The following is a 13,185-nucleotide window of genomic DNA, read 5'->3' as shown; positions in this document are numbered from 1 at the left end:
CTGTGAGGTTTGATTCGATATAACCTGGTTAATTTTATGGATCGAAAAATAACTCATACGACCCGTAAAAACATAATTTGACTAAAAATAATTCCAAGAGATAACATCTTTTTTTAATATTAAGATAACAACATACTAGATTTACTTAGATCAACCCTAGTTAACATGTCAAATATGTAATCTGGATTACGAGATCATGATAACCCAATAGAAAACAAATTAAAACAAATTATAAATCATAATTTCCAATCAACCCAATGTTGAAGGATGAAATTAAAAAAAAAATACCTAAAAAAGCGAACTGAATTAATTTGTCAAACCCGCAATCCAGGTCATAAAACCAAGTTAACATCATGGAAATCAAATCAAAACAAATTACGAACTTCAATCCCCAATCAGCTCAATATTAAAGGATGAGATTTAAAAAAATCAATTAAAAAATAACATAAAAATAACTGAGTCAATCTGCCAAACTTATGACATAAGTCATTAGAATAAAATAATCTCATAGAAAAAAATAACTTGATTTAACTTAGATTGACCTGCTAAATCCGTAACTTGATTATGAGATTTGGATAACTCCATAAAAAACAATTCAAAATAAATTATAAAACTCAATTCTCAATTGCACATGTTGGATTCAATGTTAAACGATGAAATTTGTAAAAGTTTTAATTAAAAAAATAACACAATAAATTAGTCAAGTCAACCTACATTAACCAATTAAACATTATTTTCGAGTCATGAGAGTATAATTACCTAATAAAAAGCAAATAAAAACAAATTATGAAACTTAATTCACAATCAAACATAACATTAAATTATGAAATTGAAAAAAGAAAGAGTCAATAAAATACTTAGTCAATTGAGTTAACTTACCAAACTCATAGCCCAGGTCATCATAATATGAGGACAAACCAATAAAAAACAATTTTAATGTTGAAAGAACCATGTCCCAGGTTATTAGGCTGAGATAACCTCTTAAAAAGAAAAAAAACAAACCGATTTAATTGGGGTTAAAATGTCAAAATTCATGATCTTGATCATGAGACCAAGATATCACAATAAAAAAACACATCAAAACAGATTATGTAACTCAACTAGCCCGGTATTGAATGATAAAATTAAAAAAAAATCGATTAAAAAAAGGACACAAAAAACAAGCTGGGCTAACTCGGGTTAATTCGTTAAGCATCATTTATGGGTTATGAGACCGGAATAACATAATAAAAAGTAAACAAAATAAATTATGAAGTTTAATTTCCAATCAACTAAATATTAAAGGATGAAATTAAAAAAAAATCAATTAAAAAAAAGAAAAAAAATTGAGTCAATTAGATTAACTTGTCAAACTCACGATCCATATAATGAGAGTGTGATAAGTCAATAAAAAATAAATTTAATATTAATAAATGAAATTAAAAGGAGAAAAAAATATTGATTGAAAAAAAATCATAGAAGAAAAACAAACAAAGCATTATTCATTGAATAATGTTATATAAGGAAAGATTCATTAATACCTCAATCAATCCAATATTAAATAATAAAATTAATAAAAAAAATTAATTCAATTGTGTTTACTCAACAAGCATACAATCTCTATCATAAAAGTGTGAGAACTCAAAACAAATATTATATATATATATATATATATAGCCCCTGTCCTCTCTCTCTTTTAGTTTACAGTTAATGTAAAGAATCTCGTGAAATATGCTGTAATGCTTATTCTCTCTCAGTATTCCCTCAAGTTCTTATGCTGTGCACTCCTTTCGGCACTCAACCCAGAGATTGGTTATGTTTACACCGTTAAACCTCAACATGTAAATGGAACTGAGAGATATGTTACATAGGATGCTCAAATAAGGCCATATTATTCCTGGAGCACTAAATTTGTGAATTAAAGTGAAGGATAGAGAAAGGAGGAGGAAGACGAAGGAAGATAAATTTCTTTGGAACTTCAGCCTGTGATTTTCTAACAAATATGACAGCAAGTATGATAATGGATCCGCGACCTCCTTGCCCTCAGCAATTTTAACAGGCCACCATTGCTGCTTTCTCAATAAGGCCTTCCGGATGTATCTCTAGATCTTCAAATACTACTGGGGAGCTTTGAAAAGTGTCTCGTTAGAATATGAACTCATCTCAAACAAAGAAGATTATAATATGTTTTTACAAAATCAGAATCAGAGAAAGATCTGTACTAGGCTAACAAAAGCTGCATAAATGTTTGCCAAGGTTAACCATAAGGAAAACTTATCATGGTGTCTCTTTAACGCTAAGACATCATCAATCAACTGTCAGGGACCCAACTGACAGCAGCAAAAAACCCTAACAGCGGAGAGATTCTGATACTCAGTATTATCTAGGTTCTGGCAGCCCGGCATTAATTTACAAAGTCAAATCAATATGAAGGAATGGATTCCAGTTCCAACACAAAATGCCACGGCAAGCAACTCGCATGCGTTGGAGGTGACAAGCAGAACCTAGCCATTGATCGAGACATCGAGTTCTCAGCTATCATTTTAAGTTATTAATCTACTTGGGGACTGATTGTAAAATTCAGATAACAAGTATACTAACCGTTTTCACAAGTAAAACACTGATTTTTTTTTAAATTTATTTATACTAACTTTTTTTCTGAATATTTTCCATAAGTAAAGAAAAAAAAAAAAAGAGGGCTCTTATGTAGATCAAGGTAAAAGTAATTTAAGCTCGAGTAGGAGTTTTTTTAATCTATAAAAATTGATGTAAGAGGTTTTAGCAATAAAAATCTTAGTTATTTTTATTTTTTTCTATTTAGTTTAGAAAATTATATATTATACTTAATAATTATATTTTTTTTCTATTTCGAACTTATATATGCTCGTCGTAAAACTTACGCAGAACAATGATTCTCAATGGTTTCTTTTTACAATTATTTTCATGTATCTCAATAGTCATTTTTATCAAGGAATTGACTCGGTTCCTGAGTTTTTTTTAGTTTTCTATTTATAAAAAATATTAATTGTAAAAGTACATATATTTTTTTTATTTATACCTAAGAATAGACTCATGAAAGGTAATACAATGTCTTTTTGTTGCCAGAGAACGACTTCTATGGCACAGTCACTTGCATCAAACACCAATTCGAATGGGAGTTCCCAATCTAGTGCACAAATTATGGGGGCTGAAATGAATTTTTCTTTCAAAAGGTTAAATGCCTGCAAACAATCATTAGAAAAATCGAATCCGAACTCAGGAGATGAAAATGCAAAAGAACAGATCGTTATTTTCATCCGGATCACTTGCTTTTGATGGGTTAACATGGCCAGCTCCAGTGGCCAATATATCAGCAGGTAAAAGCCTCTCGTCCAGAATTGGCTGGTTGCCAAGGTTAACTAAATCAGCAGTAGTCATGATAGCAGATTTGATGGCAGCAGGAGACCAGTCAGGGTGGGCACTTTTCAGCAGAGCAGCAATGCCACTCAGATGTGGGCAAGACATTGAGGTGCCTGAGATAATGTTAAATGTGGACTTCGTATCTGCCTTGTTCTCCACAGAAACTGGCCATGCTGCTAGAATGCTCACGCCAGGGCCAATAATATCGGGTTTCAATATGCCTGGGCTTGCCAAGCTTGGCCCTCTAGAGGAAAATGAAGCAACCGTCGGAGCAGTTTTATCACCAATTTTAGTTCCAAGAAACATGATTGTAGCTGTTGGAACTTGTGTTAAGTTTATGTAGGCTTTGATGCTCAACCCAGCTGAGTAACTCACATGTGATGCAGGAAGTACATGAGCATCTGCTAAGGTGCTATAGCCACTATCCTTGTCATTCATAAGAATCATAGCAGCACCACCGGCATCCTTCACAGCTTGTCCTTTGTCTATTCTTGCTATCCCACCACCTCTCTCACAAAGAACTATCTTGCCTTTGACATCTATATCTGTCAATGATTCTGGTGCACAAAATGCTGCTGATTGAGAACCATGAGCACCTGCATAAACAAGACTCATATATGGAGGTGAATTTGACTGGAAGAGGGATTCGCCAAAAAAATGATTGGAATTCCCAAGCAACACATCTGCTCTTATGCTTCTATCAATGGTGCTTGCTCCAACAGTGAGAATCCACGGGGCCTCATTTGATAAAGAACCACTATATGGACCTTCATTCCCTGCTGAACAACTAACGAAAATTCCCTTCTGAGTTGCTCCAAAAGCTCCCACTGCAATTGAATCTTCAAAAAAAGGCGCTGAGCCACCACCAAGGGAAAGCGAAAGCACATCCACACCATCCTCAACAGCAGCATCCATTGCAGCCAATATATCACTTTCTGCACAACCAAAATCAGAGCAGACTTTGTAAATGGCCAGGTGAGCCAGAGGCGCCATACCAACTGCTGTGCCATTAGCATTGCCAAACACACTGGCATCATTTACAAAATTTCCAGCTGCTGTGCTGGCCGTGTGAGTCCCATGGCCTTCTTCATCGAATGGTGGTGCAGCTTTCGATGAAGTAAAATCTCTTGCACCAATGAGTTTGTTGTTACACACAGTTCCGTTGAAGTTACATTTCCCTTTCCATTTGGTTGGTGGAGGAGGCACTCCTTCATCACTGAATGAAGGGTGATCCGGAGATATTCCAGTGTCCAAAACCCCAATAATCACTCCCTTTCCATAAGTTGAGTTTCTCCAAAATCCTAAATTTTTTTGCAACCCCAAGAAGTTTGGACTGTGAGTTGTATGTAGAGATAATACCTTTTGGGGCTTTGCAGACAAAAACCCATCCTTATCTTCCATAGCTTTTGCTTCTTCTGCTGTTAGTTTTGCAGCAAACCCAGTGGCGACATGTCTGTAAGAATACACCATGCGTTCCTGGTGGTTTGAACTTGGAATTGTAACTGGTAAAAATGACTTGTACCAGCTGTCCAGGTCATCAGCAGAAACCACCCCCTCTGGCTTCTGTACAAAGACAATGTAAGTTTCAAATTTGCCTTTTTGACTAGTCTCCGAAGTTCTTAGTGGTTTCCCTTCATCAGTGAATGCTTGAGAGAAGCTAAACATGGAGATGAAGCCAACAAGAAAGACAACCACCATAGTTGGCAACAGTTCAGACCTATTGTTTTCCATTCTAGTGAAAGAGCTAGAAAATGATTGAAATTGTAAATCAATGCACAAACCTAAACACATATTTATGTAGCGTAGGGGAGAGAGTTTGCATATGGAAATGAACGATGGCCGGCATTTAGGTTGATGGACGTGTCACTTTGTTTCTATTTTACATATTTGCTATATGCAGCCAGAGGTGTATGATCTTGGTAACACCATCATGCTTGTCTATGCAGTTAACGAGGTGTTATTGCGATTGATCTTATGCGATATGCTTGATTGACCTTAGGATGTTGGTCTTAATCTTGTTTTTCACTATTCCAGGTCATTGCATCTCTTTTTTTTTTCTTTTTTTTTCCCTTTTTGAATACAACTAAGAGAACAATACGGCAACCAAAGACGAGCCGAAGGAATAAATAAGCTGTGGGAGACAAACGGTCGATTCTTGATAGAGGGCCAATCCAAATATCGGCATAACATAAAACTAATAACAATAAAGGATTAGCTGAAGGACTGCAGCAACAAAAACAGAAGCAGGAGGAGTTACATTATCTGGAGCAAGAGGTGCACATAGCCACAAATATTAACATTTATAGCAGCAGCTGCGGCTGCACAGCAATATAAAGCATCCTTATTTTGAAACCAGATAATTGTTGCACGCAGTAGAAGTACCGGTAAAACATATTCGGGAAGAAACCTTCAAGCACCAAAAAAGGCAGCTACCTCATATTAGCACTTAATCCTGTTCAGCAGGCAAAAAGGAGGGGGAAAGAAAGCATCTGGGGAGAAGGCTGTGAACACTTGATCTGAGAGAACCATCAAAATAGACCACCAGAAAACGCAAGAAATATAATTCACCAACGAAGAGCACAAGCAATACAGCAATAAGCCAAGGCAGCAACTACAAGAAATTGTATTTCAAAGGCACCATGTTGAGAGCTCAATAGTACTTGTCAGAAACAGAACCTGCTGCAAATTTGCACATAAAACAAGGACAAGCAGAATAAACTTCCACAAAAGGTGCATCCAGGACTGGGAGATCAGAACAAAATCGCAGCATCATAGGATGCATCAAGTGTGAACAAAAACGGGAAGAAAAAAAAAAGAAGACACAAGATGATGTAATTTGAACAGCATTTGCACCAGGAAGTAAGGAAATTTGTTGTTTATCATTGAAAATACTTTGAAACTAGGCACAAGAACAACAGCCTTCGGCGGAACAAAATACATTTTTTTCTTTATTCAGATTGCCATCTCTAACAGCAAACGTTACCTAATCTTGTACTGACACCTTATCCTCAATCGAGGCTGGAAACAAAACCAGGCCCTTCTAACCAATGCCGAACAGGAACCCATCTCTAGTAAACTGGAAGTAATATTGCTATCCGCTTCACATTATAAGTCGCCATACCCAGTATGAGTTACATTGCAAACACGTCCACTCTCATGCTGCCTTGTTCATGAAACTCCAATTTTACAATAAAACTCTTTTACTCAAGTCAATTAAAATAGGTGACAGGCAACAAAGTCACTAAACTAAACTAATCTAACAAAATTATTATCAGCTGTAACTAAAGTTCTTCTAACATCATCAAATTGGGCACAAAATCCACAATTATAACATTGAAAATTGTTCTTCAAAATAAAACCCTAATCTTACAACAAAGCTTTTTTACATACAGTAAGTTAACCAAAAAAAAAAAGGGATCAATTTCATTGTTGATTTATCAATTTATTAATCATCAATAATCCTCCGGTGCACGCTTACCCTTCTTAATCTTCTCAAGCTGAACCTGCGTCTCGGTGAAGATCCTCATCCTTTCCATCTCCAAATCCTTAGCAAATTTCATCCTTTGCTTCTCCAAATCCACCATTTGCTTCAACTTCTCGCTCTCTACCCTCTCATAAACCTCCCCAAACCTCTCTATTGCAAGTGCCAATCTCTTAATCCCCTCTCCTTCCACGTCCTCCTCCGCTCTCTCCCTCTCCCCTCCCTCAAACTCCTCATCTTCATCCTCCTCACTATCAGATTCCACCGCCGCCGCCGCTGCTGCCATTGCCGAATAATTCCTCCTAAAATAATCATCGTCCACCGGTAAAGGCCTCTTCTGCGGCAAAGCCACCGCCAGAGCTGGCGGCTGCGGCGGTGGAGTAGAACTAACCTGAGGAGTCCTCCGGTAAGACGGAGGCAGCGGAAGAGCCACCGGAGGAGACGGAGAGAGATGTTTCTTCCCGGATGAATTAAAATTGGATCCAATCAAAGCGTCAAGCCGTTCAAAAAAGGGCCAAGACGACGTCAGGGTTCCGTTGGAGGAAACGACATGAGATTTCTCGATCTTGTATTTCTTCTTAATGGTGTCGATCCGGTTCTTGCACTGGACGTCAGTACGGTACGTTTTCTTGGTGTGGCCGTGAAGCGCGTTGACGGCATCAGCAACATCTTGCCAGTCTTTTTGACGGAGATTGCCTCTGTTAAGCTCGAGATAACGGCGTCCCCAAGCATCAACAAGAGTAGAGGTAGCTTCTTCACTCCAACAATCTTCACGGATTGGTAATGGACGAGAGTGTGGTGTCGTTGACGGAGTAACAGACTCGATCAGATCTCCCATGATAGTCGTTGATTGAGAAGGTTGTGGTTGGTGGCTGTTTGGTTTGGTAATTAGGTTTTGGTGTGTTTTGGGTTGAGGAATATTAATTTGTGGGAGAGAGAGGCGAGGGAGATAAAAGGGGAAGGGTGGGATGACTTCGGTGCGGCGAAGGTGACGCGCCGGACAGTACTAGTTTTGGTTTTGGACAACGCGAACAACAATAGTCTTCGGGACGACGTGTCGGGCTGGGACATATCGTGCCGAGTCGGTCCGACCAATAATAGGATTGTTTTGTGTTCAGATTTTGCATAACGTTAGCCCTCCTCGTTATTCTCACTCGGATCCCTTGTACATTAATAACTTGCAATATTTATACCAAGGAAAAAAAAAACAGAAGAAGAAGAAGAAGAAGGGTTTATAAAATAATAATAAATTCCTCCTCTTTATACCAAGAAAATCTTGCACGTTTTGATGTTAAATCACGGTCTTTTTTTCAATGTTTTAGAACTAAAAAAATGGTTAGGAATGATTGGCAAAGTAGAATCTGAAATAATTTATTCAAAGGATGAAGAAAACGAAAAGATATCTGAAATAATCATTCTTCCTTCCCTCTCTGCAGCTCCATAACTATAGGGAGTAGTACTGTAGACAAAGCCACAGTAGAGAGCCCTTTGGAGAACATCAATGGTGCGGGTAAGACATGTATTTTCTAGCTATTTTAGCTAGAGAGCTTAATTAGAGAGCAACAATGTGGATGCTCTAATGGAGCCTGACACCATAACAGGGGCAGGTCGAGAACATCTCGAATCCATTGTTACTAACGCTTGCTTGGGTTGATTTGGTTAACAGATAAACCCACCCTTAAAGATTTTATTAAAAATTATTAAGAAAAATTTTAAAACAATATACATTAATGTAGATAATAATAAAAAAATGAAGTATATATATTTATTCCTTTTTGAAAACTTAAAAAATAATCCATCTAAATATAATATTTAGTCAAAAATAAAACAGATAAGAATCAAGTTGTTGGCTTCAAGGAAAGAAAGTAACAAATTCTTAGAAGCATATGCCAAAAACATATTGCAGACATACTGGTATTGGAGACAGGAGGATATAGAAAGCTACGAGTCTCGGATTTACAAGCTATGATTATCTCTTATTCCTTCTAGGTAACGAAGACTATTAATATTATTTTCTTTAATTTCCTAGAATTATTATGACTTTATTTAAGTTGATCCTTAAGTTTAGATTTCTTTATAAATAGGGAAATTAAACCCAACTTATAACATAGCATCTCCAAGCATTATATCAAGTATTATTAATTATATTTAAAACTATAAAATTAATCGAGATACATATAAGCTGGATCACATCCATATTAATAAAAAAAATATTATTAATTATACAAAGAGTTAAATGTAAAGTATTATTAAAGGCAAAATATTATAAAAGATCAGGTAATCCCCATTCTTTTTTTTCTTATCAAAAATTATTAGGTGAGATCTCAGGATATGATTTATATTATTCTCTAACATACCCTCTCAAGTGAAAGCCCTTTGGGCTTGAAACTTGTACAAATTCATTTTACCTTGTGCTTAATTTTTATCAAATAAATAGGGATGATGAGATTCGAACTCGTAACCTCTTGATCATCAAGGTTTTGATACCATGTTAAAAAATCATCTTAATCCAATAGCTTAAACTGTTAGATAAGATCCCAAGATATGATTTATATTATTCTCTATAATATTATGATATCAGGAACTTAAATAGAAAACTTTAAAATATATAGGAACTCAAATAGAAATTTAGATAAATTATAACCATCAAAATTGTAATCATCTCCTGTTTAAATAACAATTCTGGATATATAGAAAGGTTAATTAGTCTTCCTGTTATGGTGGCTTTGAAAAAAACTGTTAATCCGTAAATTCATAAAAAAAAAAAAAAACACTGAAAAAATGAACAAAATTGATAAATTCAAACAACTTGGTAGTTTATTCTTTTTCAACTTATTCGAAGGTGATGTTCCCATAAGATGGCTCACGTAAAGTCATAAACAAAGACAAGCTAGCTCAGTGGTAGCTCCTACCAGGGCTCAGAAAGATAAGATGTCACGGTGAGGACCCTAATGAATCTGTTTCTTATTCAAAGATAACAGCAATAGGGCTCCTAACAACATGATCCGCAGAAACCCAATTCAGATATCCCTGAGCAAATGGCACCTTCACATTGGCGGTTCGAGTAAATGTCACTGAATATGTTGCTTTCGAACTGCCCCCGCCGAATTCAATCGCGCTAGGTATTACCTTAACATCAACACCTTGTGGCGAAATGATTTCAGCAATGTAAGATGATTTAAGAGGACCGACATTTGTTACTGTCCTTGTGTATGCCTGAGGACCAGACCCCAATTTTATGGAAAAAGAAGGATAGTTTAGCTGTGCTTCAGGTATGCTTGAACTATTTGAGCAGGTCACAGGGCGCTGTACGATGATTCCTATAACCGTCTCATTGTAACCAAGACCACATAAGTAAGGAATGTAGTCGTCAGGTTGAATATCATAAACAAGCCCCGGATCATCTGCTTTCGTTGGGTTCACATGGCCAGAGCCGATGCCAAAGACATCAACTGGAACAAAAAATTGATCAGTAATGGGCATGCCTCCAAGATTTGTTAAATTAGCGGTTGTCATGATTGCAGATTTTATGGCAGCAGGTGACCAGTCAGGGTGCGAGCTTTTGAGCAATGCTGCAATCCCACTAAGATGAGGAGTAGCCATTGAGGTGCCTGAAATCACATTAAAGCCGGGTGTGGTATTCAATCTGTTATCCACTGGATGAAGCCAAGCAGCTAGAATGCGAACACCAGGACCCAAGATGTCCGGTTTCAAGATCCCAGGACTCGCCAAACTAGGGCCTCTCGAGGAAAACATTGCAACCTGGGGGGCATACGGGACACCAAAAACAGTTCCTTTAAAAAGGATCGTGGCCATTGGTGATGATGTTGAGTTTATATAGGCCTTGATACTCAATCCATCTGCATAGGTAACATGTGATGCCGGTAGTACATGGAGACTGGCTGTGGTAACATTGCCATAAAACTCATCATTCATGACAATCATTGCAGCACCACCAGCGTCCTTCACTTCTTGACCTTTATAAACCAATCCTGAATATCCACCTCTTTCACACAGCACAACCTTTCCCCTAACATCAACATCTTTCAAAGACCCTGGATCGCAGAATGCAGCTGATTCATTACCATTGGAACCTGCATAAAAAAGTGGCAACAAAGATGAAGAGAAATTCGTAGGCTGGTAAAAGGATTCCCCGTCATATTGAGCGTTATTTCCAAGCATTACAGTTGCTCTTATGCTTCTGTCAACAGTACTCGCCCCTACGGTTAGGATCCATGGGGCCTCGTTTGATAATGATTCATTAGAAGGACCTGAATTCCCCGCAGCACAACTCACGAAAATGCCCTTTTGAATTGCTCCAAATGCGCCAATTGCAATTGAATCCTCGTAGAAAGGAACTGATGGACCACCAAGTGATAGTGAAAGCACATCGACTCCGTCCTCCACTGCGGTATCCATTCCAGCTAATATGTCACTTTCTGAACAAGAACCAAACTCGCTACAAACTTGATATATTGCCAAGTGAGCTGATGATGCTATGCCAACTGCAGTGCCGTTGTACTGTTCAAAAAAGCTTGCACCTGGGACGGGATTTCCTGCAGCTGTGCTTGCTGTGTGTGTCCCGTGCCCATGGCCATCAATTGGCGGTGTACCAGCAGAATAGAAATTTCTTGCACCAATGAGCTTGTTGTTACACAAGGTCCCGTTAAATTCACACTTCCCTTTCCATTTTGGAGGCGGGGGAGGCATTCCTTCGTCGCTGAATGAAGGATGATTTGGTGTTACTCCGGTGTCCAAGACTCCAACTATCACTCCTTTGCCATAATTTGAATGATTCCAAAATCCTAAATTCTGTTCTAAACCCAAGAAGTTAGGAGTATGAGTTGTCTTCACGTTCAAAACTTTCTGGGGCCAGGCTGACACGAACCCTTCCTTCGTTTCCATAGCCTTTGCTTCCTGCTTCGTAAGTTTTGCCGCAAACCCTGTGACCACATGGTGGTAGGAATGTATCAAACGCTGTTGGTTTGAGCTTGAGGTAGTAACTGCTGGTAAAAATGATTGATACCAGTTATCTAGATCTTCAGGTTTCGCAGACACCATGCCTTCCGATTTTTTTAAGAACACAATGTAAGTTTCTAGTTTGCTTTCCTGGTTCACAATGGAGTTACTAGTTGATGAACTGACTACTTGATCAGTAATAGCTTGAGTGGAGCTAAACAAGATACTCAGACTAAGGAGTATTGTAACCAACATGGTTGGAAATATTTCGCACCTCCTGTTCTCCATAATAGCAAAAGAATCAGGAAAGCGCTGGATATTTTGAGTGACTCTAAAGTCAAATTTAACATCTTATATATACAGAGAGGAAGGAAGAGAATGTCTGTAATCTGTTGGTATCAACGGTATCCGGCATACAGTAAGCGGTTGGAAATTCTCTTTGATTGGCAATCTTGCGATTGGATCATTACCGCAATTCTTGTTGGACTTGCTAAAGAGCCACAAGAGTATGTCCAAAAGGTTCTGCTTTAGTTCTTGGTAAAGCCGCTAGTCTTTGCCAGAACGAAGTTGCAATAGATTTTGCAGAACCTTGGATTCTGCTCCATTGCCAACTGGTTTATTGTTTTTCCCAAGAACATAGCTCATCCTCTTATTTTAAATATTGGTAATTACACCTTCTGGATTCTTTTTTTTTTTTCGATCAGTTCATTCATATTGAGGACAAGTCGATCCTTGTCTGTGTGACATCTTGTGAAAGTGGTAAAAGCTATGACATTTTGAGCGCAAGCATAAATTCATATGATATGCTCAACTTATCGGATCGTGTTTAAGAACGCAAGACAGCTTTCATCTTGTGCTAGTATTTTCCTGTAAATTGCTCAAAACAAATAAACTATGGCTAGCTGTTGATTGTTGTTCCTTGTATATTATCGCCAAGCTGTGGGATAAGATAACAAGTAATTAACATCTTCTCCTAGAGGGGAGCTTCTTCATTTTTGGTAACTTCTGCTGCATAATATTCTGTTGGCTGGATACATTTTTTACATGTTGCCTTGATAGTGTTCTTTGTGGTTCAATTCATCCACTGAACTAAATGATCATAATCAGTCACAACAACTTGTATATCCTGGCCTCCATATTTTCTTTTTCCCTGTTTTGAACCTGGACGTAGGTTGTCCTGATAAAATTGCTGACAATCATGAGGCAGTAAGTTCTAGTGGTGGCTTCATGGTCTTGTGAAATACTATTCTGCTGTAGCTCGAAAGCAAGTAACAATGACATAGAGGAAACTATATGAAGTGCAAACCCCATTTCTTTAATTGCTTCCATTGTGGAAAAACAAAAATACACCATTTCTTCACAAGTTA

At 37.6% G+C, this 13,185-nt stretch overlaps 3 protein-coding genes across 3 annotated transcripts; all 3 read right to left on the bottom strand.

The window, feature by feature from the left end:
* Nucleotides 1-3,234: 3,234 nt before the first annotated feature.
* LOC133701956 (subtilisin-like protease) lies at nt 3,235-6,109 on the bottom strand. Its single transcript, XM_062126152.1, has one exon. The coding sequence runs from the start codon at nt 5,167-5,169 to the stop codon at nt 3,235-3,237; it is 1,935 nt and encodes a 644-aa protein (XP_061982136.1). The 5' UTR covers nt 5,170-6,109.
* Nucleotides 6,110-6,238: 129 nt separating this feature from the next.
* LOC133700637 (trihelix transcription factor ENAP1-like) lies at nt 6,239-8,070 on the bottom strand. Its single transcript, XM_062124222.1, has one exon. The coding sequence runs from the start codon at nt 7,695-7,697 to the stop codon at nt 6,831-6,833; it is 867 nt and encodes a 288-aa protein (XP_061980206.1). The 5' UTR covers nt 7,698-8,070; the 3' UTR covers nt 6,239-6,830.
* A 1,637-nt stretch (nt 8,071-9,707) lies between these two features.
* LOC133700600 (subtilisin-like protease) lies at nt 9,708-12,106 on the bottom strand. The gene has a single exon (XM_062124175.1). It carries the CDS (start codon nt 12,104-12,106, stop codon nt 9,824-9,826), a length of 2,283 nt encoding a protein of 760 aa, XP_061980159.1. The 3' UTR covers nt 9,708-9,823.
* Nucleotides 12,107-13,185: the final 1,079 nt, after the last annotated feature.

The sequence above is a fragment of the Populus nigra genome, chromosome 8 (assembly GCF_951802175.1).
Source record: "Populus nigra chromosome 8, ddPopNigr1.1, whole genome shotgun sequence".
Lineage (NCBI taxonomy): Eukaryota > Viridiplantae > Streptophyta > Magnoliopsida > Malpighiales > Salicaceae > Populus > Populus nigra.
The sequence above is the reverse complement of the archived record's forward strand: the minus strand, read 5'-3'. Positions and strand labels throughout refer to the sequence as shown.

Coding starts and splice junctions, on each gene's coding strand:
- LOC133701956 (XM_062126152.1), bottom strand. CDS start 5,169: ATGTGTTTAGGTTTGTGCATTGATTTACAATTTCAATCATTTTCTAGC.
- LOC133700600 (XM_062124175.1), bottom strand. CDS start 12,106: ATGGAGAACAGGAGGTGCGAAATATTTCCAACCATGTTGGTTACAATA.
- LOC133700637 (XM_062124222.1), bottom strand. CDS start 7,697: ATGGGAGATCTGATCGAGTCTGTTACTCCGTCAACGACACCACACTCT.